This window comes from Carassius gibelio, chromosome A25 (assembly GCF_023724105.1).
Source record: "Carassius gibelio isolate Cgi1373 ecotype wild population from Czech Republic chromosome A25, carGib1.2-hapl.c, whole genome shotgun sequence".
NCBI lineage: Eukaryota > Metazoa > Chordata > Actinopteri > Cypriniformes > Cyprinidae > Carassius > Carassius gibelio.
In genome coordinates this window covers 6,219,255-6,231,399 of record NC_068395.1, presented here as the reverse complement: position 1 = coordinate 6,231,399, position 12,145 = coordinate 6,219,255, and the positions used below count along the sequence as shown (strand labels likewise).

At 37.7% G+C, this 12,145-nt stretch overlaps 2 protein-coding genes across 4 annotated transcripts; one reads left to right on the top strand and one right to left on the bottom strand.

Moving 5' to 3' along the window:
* Positions 1–2,801, bottom strand: LOC127946834 (coiled-coil domain-containing protein 113). Its single transcript, XM_052543632.1, has 8 exons — positions 2,341–2,801; positions 1,957–2,074; positions 1,518–1,673; positions 1,274–1,429; positions 955–1,191; positions 642–749; positions 338–493; positions 1–261 (listed from the first exon to the last, which is right to left on the bottom strand). Exons 1-8 carry the CDS (start codon positions 2,460–2,462, stop codon positions 151–153), a joined length of 1,164 nt encoding a protein of 387 aa, XP_052399592.1. The 5' UTR covers positions 2,463–2,801; the 3' UTR covers positions 1–150.
* Positions 2,802–2,966: 165 nt separating this feature from the next.
* LOC127946835 (casein kinase II subunit alpha'-like) lies at positions 2,967–10,808 on the top strand. Of its 3 annotated transcripts, none has more exons than XM_052543633.1 (12): positions 2,967–3,843; positions 6,077–6,188; positions 6,443–6,544; positions 7,118–7,168; positions 7,428–7,487; positions 7,578–7,661; positions 7,886–7,996; positions 8,435–8,536; positions 8,676–8,776; positions 9,417–9,565; positions 9,651–9,733; positions 10,317–10,808. In XM_052543633.1, exons 1-11 carry the CDS (start codon positions 3,740–3,742, stop codon positions 9,725–9,727), a joined length of 1,053 nt encoding a protein of 350 aa, XP_052399593.1. In that variant the 5' UTR covers positions 2,967–3,739; the 3' UTR covers positions 9,728–9,733; positions 10,317–10,808. The 3 variants fall into 3 exon arrangements, with proteins under 3 accessions (XP_052399593.1, XP_052399595.1, XP_052399596.1); XM_052543635.1 differs by having other exon boundaries at positions 2,982–3,843; positions 9,651–9,750; XM_052543636.1 differs by lacking the exon at positions 7,118–7,168 and having other exon boundaries at positions 2,982–3,843.
* Positions 10,809–12,145: the final 1,337 nt, after the last annotated feature.

Here is a 12,145-nt window from a genome sequence, read left to right as displayed (position 1 = left end):
TTGTTGTGTGTCATTTGTATGTTCATTTTTATTGTTTATGTTAAGACATTTTTGCTTCAATGAAATTTAGCAAAAGATGCTAAATGTATGGGCATCTTTGACATTATCTTGGGCACTGATGTTATTTAGGACATAGTAGTTGTAGTTGTTTCAGAACCCATACAATCCAGCATCTATTGCTGCATGTTGTGCAGGAACTGGTCTGGCTCCAGCAGCGATCCGAAGCTTGGCCCAGGATTTTGTGTGTGTTTTTAAAGCCATCTGGAATAATTGGGTAATTAAAACGGAGACTCAATGATATGATTGATTCTTAGGGGGAAAAACCTTATGTAATCACCTCTGCAATCTCCACCTTGCGTTCCCATTCTTTAACACTCTTCTGCAGCTGACCATGAGACTCCTTAACCTTGATGTATTGTAGGACATGTGGTATGTGAAAATCGGCCAACTGGCCCCTCAACTTCCTGTTCAGGGCCTCTGCTTTGTTTTGTTCCTATCAGAAAAAAGAAAAAAAAAAATCAATATTATGGAGTACTACCCCAACTAGTAGACTACCAGAATTTTTTTATTGTAAATATTAAGCCATTTACTGCCATCATTTTGGACATTGAAGAACATATAAGTAATTTAATTTTTCTGACCTCTTCTGCTTGCTTAGTTTCCTCCTCAATCTTAACCAGTATCTTCATTCGTAAAGCAATGTCACCGTTGAGCACATCTGACTCATGTGCCAAGGTCTGAAGCTTCTCCTGCAAGACAGAGATATTGAAACAATTCTCTAGACACTTACTGTGCCCAAAATTTTCGGTTTACCGCTCAAGGCCAAGGGTTTCTTATAGTAATGATCCTTAACAAGATCTGTCCTATTATTACTGTGGTGTGTAGCTCAACACATATTTGATATCTCCACTTGTCAGGCTTGCAGACCACTTTATAGTTGGTTGAGCATCTCACCTTCTCAGAATTCAAGACATGCAAGGTCTTCCCTGCAAGCAGTTTGAGTTCCATATGTTTGAGGTTTTGCTCATCCAGCTGCTTCCTACATTTCATGTTCCCAAACTTGAGCTGCTCAAAGTCCATAGCCGTCAGCCCTTCACCCATCTCCTCTTGTTGTTTCAACTGGATTTGTAGTTTTTTCTTGTATGAGAGGAGTGCTGCGTTCTTCTGATACAACTTCTCAATCAAGTTCTCCTGAAAAAATGTGGGAACTTGATTGTGACTTTAAATCACAATTCCTGTCGGAATAAACAGGCAATCTCAAGTTTTCTTTTACCTTTGCCCTTACTTTATCCTCAATGTATCTGCTGACCTTCTCAGCACTCATCGTCACACCCTTTTTGTCTCGCAGTGCTTTAACGATGTCCCGATCAAACTGGCAACATTCTTTTTTAACCTCTGCCAAGTGGATATTAGCTTCTTCCAGAGTTGCCTAAAGAGGGTATAATCAATTAACTTGAACATATGAAATGAATTTGTCATAGCCTCATGGGCTTGTTCTCTGTCTTTTGACTAATGACCTTGTAATTATCCAGCTCTCTTTCTGAATGGTCTTTTGCTTTCTTCAAATCTTCTGTAATCTGTTTATGCACGCTTTGGGTGACATCACATTTCTGTTCCAGTGTCAGAAGCTGTTGTCTCTCTGGAGTGTGTACTTTGGTTTTCCTTCCTGGAATCTGATATCACAAGATGGACAGTGAACGAATGACGTCATGACTGACGATGATGAACAGACGAATGAGGTAATTGAAATGTATTATTGAAATGTCATTGAAAACGTTTAAATTACAAGATGTACATACACAGTCAATATTTCACTCTTAAAAAGAGTGGAAAGAGACGATTAAGACGTCACGACTTTAACGTGTAGCCTATGTAATGACCGTATTCATTTAACATTAAATACAAAGATAAAATATTCAAAGTGCGTATAACATATGTCGACTATAAAATACGTACAGTTGCCATTTCGAGCTGTGATGCTGTTTCAAAAGACTCCAAATGAGTTTGTGGGTCCAGTCGATTAATATATCGCTCAGATAGATCGATTTCTGCTTGTTGCGCTGCATTGGAGCGTCTTAAATTGAGGGAAACAAAAATTAGTTATTCAAATGTAGCTAAATATAATTTCTAATAGGCCTATACAACAATATTTGTCGACAGAATACTAAATGATACGTTTAGGGTCCCTTAAAACGTTTATAATCCGTCTGGTTTTCAGCCAACCACAAAACAGTATTATTAAAATGAATAATATGTAGGTTATAGGCTATCTTTTGGCAAATTATGTCTGCGAGAATAAGATTTTGAGAGAGAGAGAGAGAAAAAGATGTTATGCTTTACTTCAAGTCCTCCAAGAGTTCAACAAGTTGTTTTTTATCCGTGTCGATTCGACCGTCCTCTGTCGTTTCTGCCATGGTTGTGAAGGTAAACAATGCCATGGTTTCGTGCCTTTTCTTTGCCATTAAATGATTTATGTTAAAATAATAAACACATGCATTTATTAGTGTGATACTCTATGAAAAACAAAAACATATTTTCTATTTAGGGACATATTATACCAGACATTTGTTTATGAAAGATATTTAAGTAAGACAGTAAATTAATAAATAACATCAGTATTGTTATTTAATATTGTAAACATTTATCTTACGAGGAAATTTACATGCTAGATTTAACGTTACATATTCCGTTACTGTTTCCCCGAGTTCATCGTTTATTAAGATAACGTAAACAACTTGCACAAAACCGCAAGTGTGATGATACTTTTGAGTGAAATGAGTGAAACAGGAACAGTGAAAAATGCAGTCATACATTTCCTCAAAATGTATATGTCTTTGTGTGGATATGCAATCTGTTCCTCTGTCATCAGAGGAAGCGTAAGTCTTTCATATATGGCCGCTTAGCAACGGACGGACATGCCCAGTGGCCATGACAACTCGTACTTCCGTCAGTTTCAACGCTAAGCTATCTTGCGCTTCCGGGTCGAACCGTTGCAGTCCGTTTTTTCCTTCTGCAGCACGGGGGGGATTTGTCCGGAAAACCCGAACCTCGACCACAAGCGGAACGCTGCACGGGATTATAAACGAGTTTTGCGATTATTGCATATCGACTTTACGCAAGCGACGTCACGGTGACACGGTTTTTCCACGGGGGTCGAGCACAACATCGATCTGTAGTCCACCGCCTCTCTCTCTCTCTCACACACACACACACACACACTCTCACCAGTCAATCAATATCCTGAAGCTTAGAGACTGGTTAGTTATATTCTACTCAGTTACGGTGGACTGTATTTTCCAACATCCATTGTTACAGACTGAAGACTGCGAGGAAACACATCCTGGCTTTTCTTCTGGGATCTCTATGCTTCGGATCTAGGAATTTTAGGCCCCTTTGGGGTGGTGGGGGGGTTTAACCCACAATAATTAGATTAAAACAAACCCCCCCGCCTAAGACTCAAAGTCTATTTTTAAACCAAATGACTTTTCACATACAGATCTAAATTAGACCATCTTAGCTCTGCATGCGACATTAGCACTTCCAGAGCATTTCACAGACTATCCACCGTTCATTTTCACGCTCGGGTCTCCAGATATTAGACATCACACACCCGAACCGGACACCGTCAGACCTCTCCCGGGTTGGCGTACTTCCGATCAGTGGTCCTCCGCGTGTTTGTGTGTTTTAAATTGGATTTGGCGATCGGGTTTCTCCTACACCCTGAGCCCCGTTGCCCGCCATGCCCGGCCCGGTGGCCGGTAGTAAATCTCGGGTGTATGCCGATGCCAACACTTTGAAGAGCAGGGAATACTGGGACTACGAGGCCCATGTGCCCACCTGGAGGTGAGAGATTTAAAGATATAAAAAGTCCAAGTGCATCATCGCCTGATTTGTGTCTCAAAACCTAGTAAACTGCACACCAAGGCGCGTTTCGTGTGTGATTTTGTGCATGTGCCTACTGTTTTTCTTTGCGCAGTGGTTCTTCACATTTGTAGGCTCGCTATCGATTGTGCTGGGTAAGTCATCAATCTGCGTGATCGAGCAGCCCCTGTGTGAGAGCTGATGATGAGAGGATGACATGATCGGATGTACAGATGCTGTGTTAGAGAGAGGAGTGTGTGACTGGCCACAGCATCCACAGATTTTATGCAAATGCGCTGCTTCCCTCGAGTGCGCCAGTAATTACCATTCTAAACCAGTGCACAAATACAGCATTTAGTGGTTTTAATGGTTAGATTCCCCTGGAGTAGTTAATGTGCTTTCATTTTAAACAGTGCACATATATTGTAGTAGGTGACAATGAATATGCTGTCGTTTTTTATTTTCTGTTTTCTGTATTACTCAAAATGAGAATTTGTTTAGCAATTTTCACACAGCTCTTTTCCATACAGTAAAACTGATCATATTGATTGTCAAAAAAAAAAAAAAAAAAAAACACCAGGAAAGCACCATAAATTTGGCAACTATTGCTTGATATCAGTTTAGTGAAGTTATTTATTTATATAACTTACATTTTTGTGTGGTGATTCAAAATTAAGTCATTATTTACTGTCAGGTTCCACGACATTGATGTTCGATGCGATGTGCCAGAAACAGAAATTACTAATATTACAATTTGTTTTTGTTACTTGAAATACATTTGAAATAAAATATAAATATTAGATTAAACTGTCCCAAAAATGAGAAATGATGCTTTTAAATAAGATGAAGTACTAATGTAACTAAAACTGAAATAAAAATCAATTAAGACTTAAGAAATAAAACTAATTGCAAAATTACTAAAAATTATAGGGGTTATATGATGCTTTTTTAAAAGATCATTATTTTGTGTATTTGGTGTAACAGAATATGTTGACATTCTTTACTGTTCAAAAAACACATTATTTTTAAAATACTGTAAATTATTGTAAGTCCTCGGTGCCCCGCCTCGTTTTCTACAAAGGCCCTCCTTCTGACAAGCACAGTCTGCTCTGATTGGGCAGCTGACCCAATGCATTGTTATTGGATGAACACCGCAAGCACTCCTCGGAAATGTAACGCCCCTTTCTAAAATCGCGAGCTTCATCTTTCAAAATAATTGTAAAGATAGTTAATAATGTCCTTAGTTTTACCATCAGTTCAAGCCTGAAAGGGGAACAGAATCATGTGACAAACACGGATGAAGCTCTGTGTTTGCAGTACACAAGCCACAGACGGTTAAGACCGCTAACTCCACTGTGTGACCCTGTATCTCTCTCGCTCTCATACACACAAACACACACGACACGTAAAACTCTGCATTTAAACATTCAATAGCAAATACTTAAACTCACAACAAAACGTACTTCCAGTAGCTGATTCACAAGCACCAGATTATCTTAGCAAAGTCAGAATTACCTCCTCTCCTAAATTCACGAAACAGTCATCCATAAAATGCGTTGCTGTTCTGTTGTAAGTAATCTTAAAGATTCCTAAATGTATCTACTTTCAGAAGGCCAAATAAAGTGCTTTTGCTTTCTCCTAGAATAGATACACATAGCATCTCCCTGACATGTCTGCTTCAGCACTAACTGTGGGTACTGAAAGCATGCTTACTTTCTTTGTGTGAACATTTGGGCAGCAATATGCAAATATTTCCACATAGTGATGTAGACATGTGGGGGCGTGTTTGAATAAACAATACTAAAATAGGACCGTTGGATGGAGCCAAAGTTTTGTATTTTATTTTACATCGTAATGTATTTATTTATTGTAGCTTACTGCTTTAAGCCGTTTTGATTCAGATTAAAATGTGATTCTGCATGTACAAAGCTCTGTAAGAATAGTGTAATTTGCCTCATTGCTATAGTTAAGAGCGCTTCCAGACAGGAGGCCAATGCTGAAAATGTCCAATTTGGCTCAGTCCCTTGGTAGAGATGTCAGTCAGCCCTCGGCTGACAGGGGGAATGATGGGCTTGGTCATTTTCACAGATGGTTGAATGTGTTTCAGCCTCTTGTTGCTCGCAGATGCCTGGTGTCTGTGTGCTGGGTTGGAGATGTTGCTTTCTGGTCTAGATTCTCGATCTGACTGGCATGTGATTCTGTGTACCACCTGCAGTAACCAGGAGGATTACCAGCTGGTACGGAAGCTCGGGAGGGGCAAATACAGCGAGGTCTTCGAGGCCATCAGCATCAACAATAATGAGAAGGTGGTGGTCAAAATCCTCAAGGTGAGTTTTTCTATTCAGTGTGACCTTCTAGAATGAGAATTTCCCTCCCCTCTAATAATCTTACTAGCAATAGCAAACTATGTTTTTGAAGTAAACTACAGGCTATTGGCTGATTTCATACAAAAAGACAAGCCTTTTGAAATTCCTATTTCAACATTTACCACAGACAAAAATGTGTTTATCAAGTTTTTTTTTCTGTTGTTTACTGTTGATTAGGTGTTTATATTGTTACATATTTGATTTCTAAATTATAGCCTGTCAAGAAAAAGAAGATCAAGAGAGAGATCAAGATCCTGGAGAACTTACGAGGAGGAACCAACATCATTCAGTTAATGGACACAGTAAAGGACCCCGTGGTACATTGTCCATCTCTCTCCTCTTCTGTTGATGATACTTGTCCAATCAGGGCACACAGTTTGTCCCAGGAGGACTTAGATTTTTCCTTTTCTGAAGATCGTGGGTGGACAGCATTTGAGACCAATTGCTTTTTATAGCTTACAGATGCGGATTTGTGTTTAGGCCGGAATTAGTTGTAAGAAGTTTTTATGTATCAAACTTGTCAGTGAAATTACATTTAAAAAAAATCAGATTGGAAATGTCACAGATTTAGCGTACAAACATAAGCAGCCGGTAATAGAGTGATTTCAAAGGATTATATGGACACAAATGAGATCATATGAAAATTACTGAGAAGCGTAGTGATGATTATTTAAACAGCAAATTAGATTTCACATCTGAATAATGAGTTGCAGTCGGCCATGATCCTTTTGTAGTCCTTGTGCTCCTGTTTTATTCCTGATTCCCATCACAATGACTGCTTGATTGTGTCTGTTAATGCTTAATATTGTTGATTGAAGGATTTCCTGTTTTCTGATTGTGCATCTCTTTTTCTCTCTGTTTTTTGCGATTCCTTCCCAATCATTCTGCAGTCTCGAACGCCTGCGCTTGTCTTTGAATGCATCAATAACACAGATTTTAAGGTATATTCTATTTAATGTTGTCTATTTATCTGTCTGTCTCTCTTTAAATCTGTCTGTCGTCCGTCCGTCTTTCTATCTATCCATATATCTATCCATCCATCTATCTTCTGTCTGTATATCTGCCTTTCTACCAATCTGTCTATTTCAGGTAATGAATAATTTAGTGCATATTATTAGATTAATAATGTAAGTAGCATTTAATGCTTTTAAGTTGCATTAATTCTTCAAATGTAATAGTTTTTGTTTCCTTCCTCTTCAGGAGCTGTATCAAAAGTTAACAGATTACGATATACGTTTTTACATGTATGAACTACTAAAGGTAAGCTCACAAGTGTGTGCTTCACTGGCTTGTTTTGGAGACTTGTATGCATTGCTAAGGTCTTGTCTTGTTTTGTTTAAACCCGAGCAGGCTCTGGACTACTGCCACAGTATGGGGATCATGCACCGTGATGTCAAACCCCACAATGTTATGATCGACCACCAGTTAAGGAAGGTAATGATGCTGTTATTAATTCTTCATCTTGAATTGCATTTAAGACCTTCAGAATACAAATCGGAGAGCCTTTCAGAGAAAGAATGACTGTAATGTTCCCTCTCTCATGTAGTTATTGGGTTGGTACACCAGCAGAGGGCATCAGGGTACCACTTTCTTTTGAGTAACGAAGTGTTTTTCAGATGTTGATTTGCAGCATCATGTTTTTTGTGTGTCTGATGCAGCTGAGATTGATAGACTGGGGTCTCGCTGAGTTCTATCACCCCGCACAAGAGTACAACGTCAGAGTGGCTTCACGCTATTTCAAGGGTCCAGAACTGTTGGTGGACTATCAGGTAAAATGCTCTTCATGAATCACGCAGAATGATTAAAAAAAAGAGTCCTCTATTTTATGACGACAACAAACACTTTCTCTTATGTAACATAAAATTCCTCAGATTTTTCATCAGTAACTTGTTCATCCAGTTTTAGTTCAGTTTAAGTGGCTAAAATATTTCTGCATCACTAATCTCGGTCTTTTGAGGAGTTGCGCAATGTCATTGTTTATATCGAAAGTCTTTGAACTTATTTCCTTCTCTTCAGATCATAAGTATTCCTGACACTGTTGTCACATGAAAGACAGATATAAAAAGCTGTCAGTAACCGCCTGACTTGCATGAAATAAACAATGATGGTGTTTTGAACATCATTTGCTTAAACCGCCTTAAACGTAGTATGTTTGATATTAGACCGATGCTTAATAAATGTTAACGATTGTTTTTGTGTGCGAACAGATGTATGATTACAGTCTGGACATGTGGAGTCTCGGCTGCATGCTGGCCAGTATGATCTTTCAGAAAGAGCCCTTCTTTCATGGCCAGGACAACTACGATCAGGTGAGTGACATTTATATACATCAGGAATAGATCATTCAGTTTTAGAAGTATATTTAAAATGCATACTATGCATTTAACGCAACAAGCTAAAATCTTTATCTGAAGCATGTGACCATGATTTGATTTCCTTGTTCTCCAGTTAGTGCGGATTGCAAAAGTTCTTGGAACAGATGAGTTGTTCGGCTACCTGCGCAAATACCACATTGAACTGGATCCACGATTTAAAGACCTGCTTGGCCAGTGAGTACCAGCAGAGGATGTCATAGAGGCATTTCAGAAATTGAAATGGATTTTTTCTTAAATAAACAGTAATAAGAAACACAAGACATGAATAGAAAGCATATGTATTATGGTATGCTGTGTTATATTATATTCACAAATAAAATACCAATTATTTGTTATGTCAGTATATTGATTTATTATTTGAGGTAATTCCTTTAGTTAAGTAAATGTTTATGTATCGTAAATGATAACTGGCCAAACTTAAGTTTTAAGTACGTGGATATTAAAATACAAAGCAGTGTTATTATAGTCAATATATATATATTTATTATTATTATTATTATTTTATATATATATATATATATATATATATATATATATATATATATATATAATTATTATTATTTTTTTTTTAAGCTATTTACCCAGGCAACATTTCTAATTTTTCCACTTGATGTTATAAAATAACTAAAACTGAAATAAAAAAATGTATAAAAAAAAACAACTAATGAAAATGACAAAAACACCAGAACCAAATAAAAACATAATAGGATATTAATGATACTGAATTAACACTGATACAAAGTATCAATTGTTTTAATACTAATTGTGACATAAGTTTGTAACCAGTTAGTGAAACTCCTGCCGTATCCCGCAGGCAGACGCGGAAGCGCTGGGAACAGTTTGTGCAGACGGAGAACCAGCATTTGGTGAGCCCAGAGGCTCTGGACCTTCTTGACAAGCTGCTACGCTATGACCATCAGCAGAGACTGACCGCCACCGAGGCCATGGAGCACCCTTATTTCTGTGAGTCCGTTACCTCACTGCTGACAGCTTGTGTACACACAACTAATTGACTCAAATTCTAGAATCATACATAATTTGTCTTTAGATCCAGTGATGAAGGAGCAGTCTCACACTAATACAGATGGCACCATAGTGTCAAGCGGAACCAACACACCCCGATGAGAGCAGGTATCAAGAATTTAGAAGTGTGTGTGTGTGTATTTATTTATCTGTTATTTAATGGTACATGATTATTTATGCATATAGATTACCAAAGTTTCTTTAAAAACACTAAGTACTACTATGGTAGTATTCATTTTAAATAAGCTTTTATTTGTATATTTTCAGTCATCATTTTTGGTTTGTTTAGTCATTTTATTAAACGCTTGTCATTTTTAATACTTAGTTTTCATTTTAGTATTTCTACTGACTTTTAGTGTCTAATTAAAAATTGTCTAATTTTAAATCTAAAACAATTTTAATTTATTTTACTTAAGCTTTTTTCTTTTCAATTACCAAAAATTATTTTTTGTCATTTTAGTTATCTAAAACTACTCTGCTGTATTATAGTGGTGTGATGCCTAAATATTCATTGTACTTCTTTTTTTTGTATAATTTTTTATATATATAAATATTGGTATTGACCAGAATTTTAATATCTGTGCATCTTTAAAAATGATTAATCACCAATTACAATATAAAGGCAGTTCTGTTTTTATTCTTTGTATAGCATTTAATTGTCTGAAATTCCTTTCTTGGTATTGTTTTTCAGGAACCAGAAAAGGATGGCGTTTGTTACCTCAATTTTTTTATCCCTCGTGTCTGAAACCTCTTCAAGTGTACAGTGAAAGTTGGATCTAAGCAGCACCTGTTACACCTCGTCTCTCAGACACACACACATGCACACTCGCATACACTCACACCGACACAGACATTTCCGCTTTCCTGTGTCTGTCAAGGTTGGTCTGCCCCTCTATAACAGGTCTGTTCCTCTAGCTTGAAGATTTCAAAGCGTTCCCTTCCTCGACTCCACCCCCAAGTACACTGGCCCCTCCCACCTTAAACTAGGCATGGAGAATGAAGACCAGAATGAACCCCGCTCCCTCTCTCCTTATTGGTCTGTGTGTACGTCTGTTCAGTATTCAGACCTTGGCGCAGCCTCCACATACTGTAGTAATAAAGTGGCATGGTGGACCTTTATTTCTTTGCTCTAGGTAGATTGATTACTATATTAATGAAAATAAATGATTTTTATTTAGATTTATGTTCCTGGTTGTTGTCCATTAATTTGGGGGTTGAAATGTGTGCCTAATTTTTTTTGACGGGAATAGTCTTCCCCTCTTTACGTCACTCCAAGTATACTTTTTTTTTCTTCTTTGGCAAAGAAATTCTGTAAATAATGACTAGCGCTGTGGGAGGTGTCTCAATAGCACCATGGGTTCATGTATCCACTCTTGGCTCATGGGATGATGCGATTTCTCCAAGACCTCTTGGACTGCGCTGTCCACATCGGTCCAGTCTACCTCCACAGGTCATTGTGCACCTGTGTTTAGTTTCTTTTTTTAACCCTCTTCTCAGTTTCAGAGTTAAACAGAGAGACTCATTATTTATGTCCGGGCTTCATGTGGTTACTTCTGCCCTCAGTGGCCCTGACCTTGACCAACAGCTCTCCATGCAAGACTCTGACATTAATGAATCTCTCACCAGATTGAGGCCTGAGAGAATATATGTGAAGCATAGATCTCACAGGACTTCAAATACATATCCTTGAAATTAAAATGAGGTTTAGAGACATTACCAGCCACATCATGACCTGCATGTTCCAAAACTTGATTAAATGACTTGGGCTGCTCCCAATGGTTATACTTCGAGGTGAAAGGAACCCTGGGTCAATTTGGTTAACTTAAACCACATCCAGCAATTACACTGATGAATGGAAGTAAGGTTGTGTAAACAAACCCCAAAAGGTCACTTAAAGCGATAGTTCATTCAAAAATTATAACTCCCACACTTTATTCACCTTCTTGTCATTCCAACCCTGTATGTCAAATTTTCCGCAAACACAAGAGAAGAACTTTTGAGGTCCACACAATGAAAGTAAATGGTGTCCAAAAACATTTTTCAAAATATATTTTTTTGTTACACCAAAAAAATTATAATCATACAGCTTTAGAATAATATGCGGCTGAACTGTTGGGGGTGAGCTATTCATTTAAAGGTAACAAGAAAAGCCATTTTGTGAAAATAAGGGGTTGTTGGTGTCAAGCAACATAGAGGAGATTGCTATTTTATTTTATTGTGAGGATGGAATTGGATAAAACATTATCTGACAGAAGCTGTCCAAACATACTTTTAGTCTGGTGACAACATTCTTACAAGATGACTCACTGATACTACATCCAGATCAAACAGAAGGGTTGAGAGAAACACTAATCTGACTGATGGTGATTCATCTCCACACCTTTCCTGGAGTATAGCTGCACTATCAAATACCAAGGTTATTAAACTGACAACTGCATTTAGAATACTGTTTTCTGGAATTTTTTTAAGTGGTCAGTCGTTAGTCTTGTGTGACCAGACGTGTGTTTATTGACATATGTT

Excerpts from the sequence above, each read along its gene's own strand:
- LOC127946834 (XM_052543632.1), bottom strand. The coding sequence starts at position 2,462 with ATGGCAAAGAAAAGGCACGAAACCATGGCATTGTTTACCTTCACAACC. Across the intron at positions 1,674-1,956 it reads CACAGCTCGAAATGGCAACT|ATTCCAGGAAGGAAAACCAA; the intron begins GTACGTATTTTA and ends TTGTGATATCAG. Across the intron at positions 750-954 it reads ATGTCTTGAATTCTGAGAAG|GAGAAGCTTCAGACCTTGGC; the intron begins GTGAGATGCTCA and ends TCTGTCTTGCAG.
- LOC127946835 (XM_052543633.1), top strand. The coding sequence starts at position 3,740 with ATGCCCGGCCCGGTGGCCGGTAGTAAATCTCGGGTGTATGCCGATGCC. Across the intron at positions 6,545-7,117 it reads ACACAGTAAAGGACCCCGTG|TCTCGAACGCCTGCGCTTGT; the intron begins GTACATTGTCCA and ends ATCATTCTGCAG. Across the intron at positions 7,997-8,434 it reads AACTGTTGGTGGACTATCAG|ATGTATGATTACAGTCTGGA; the intron begins GTAAAATGCTCT and ends GTGTGCGAACAG.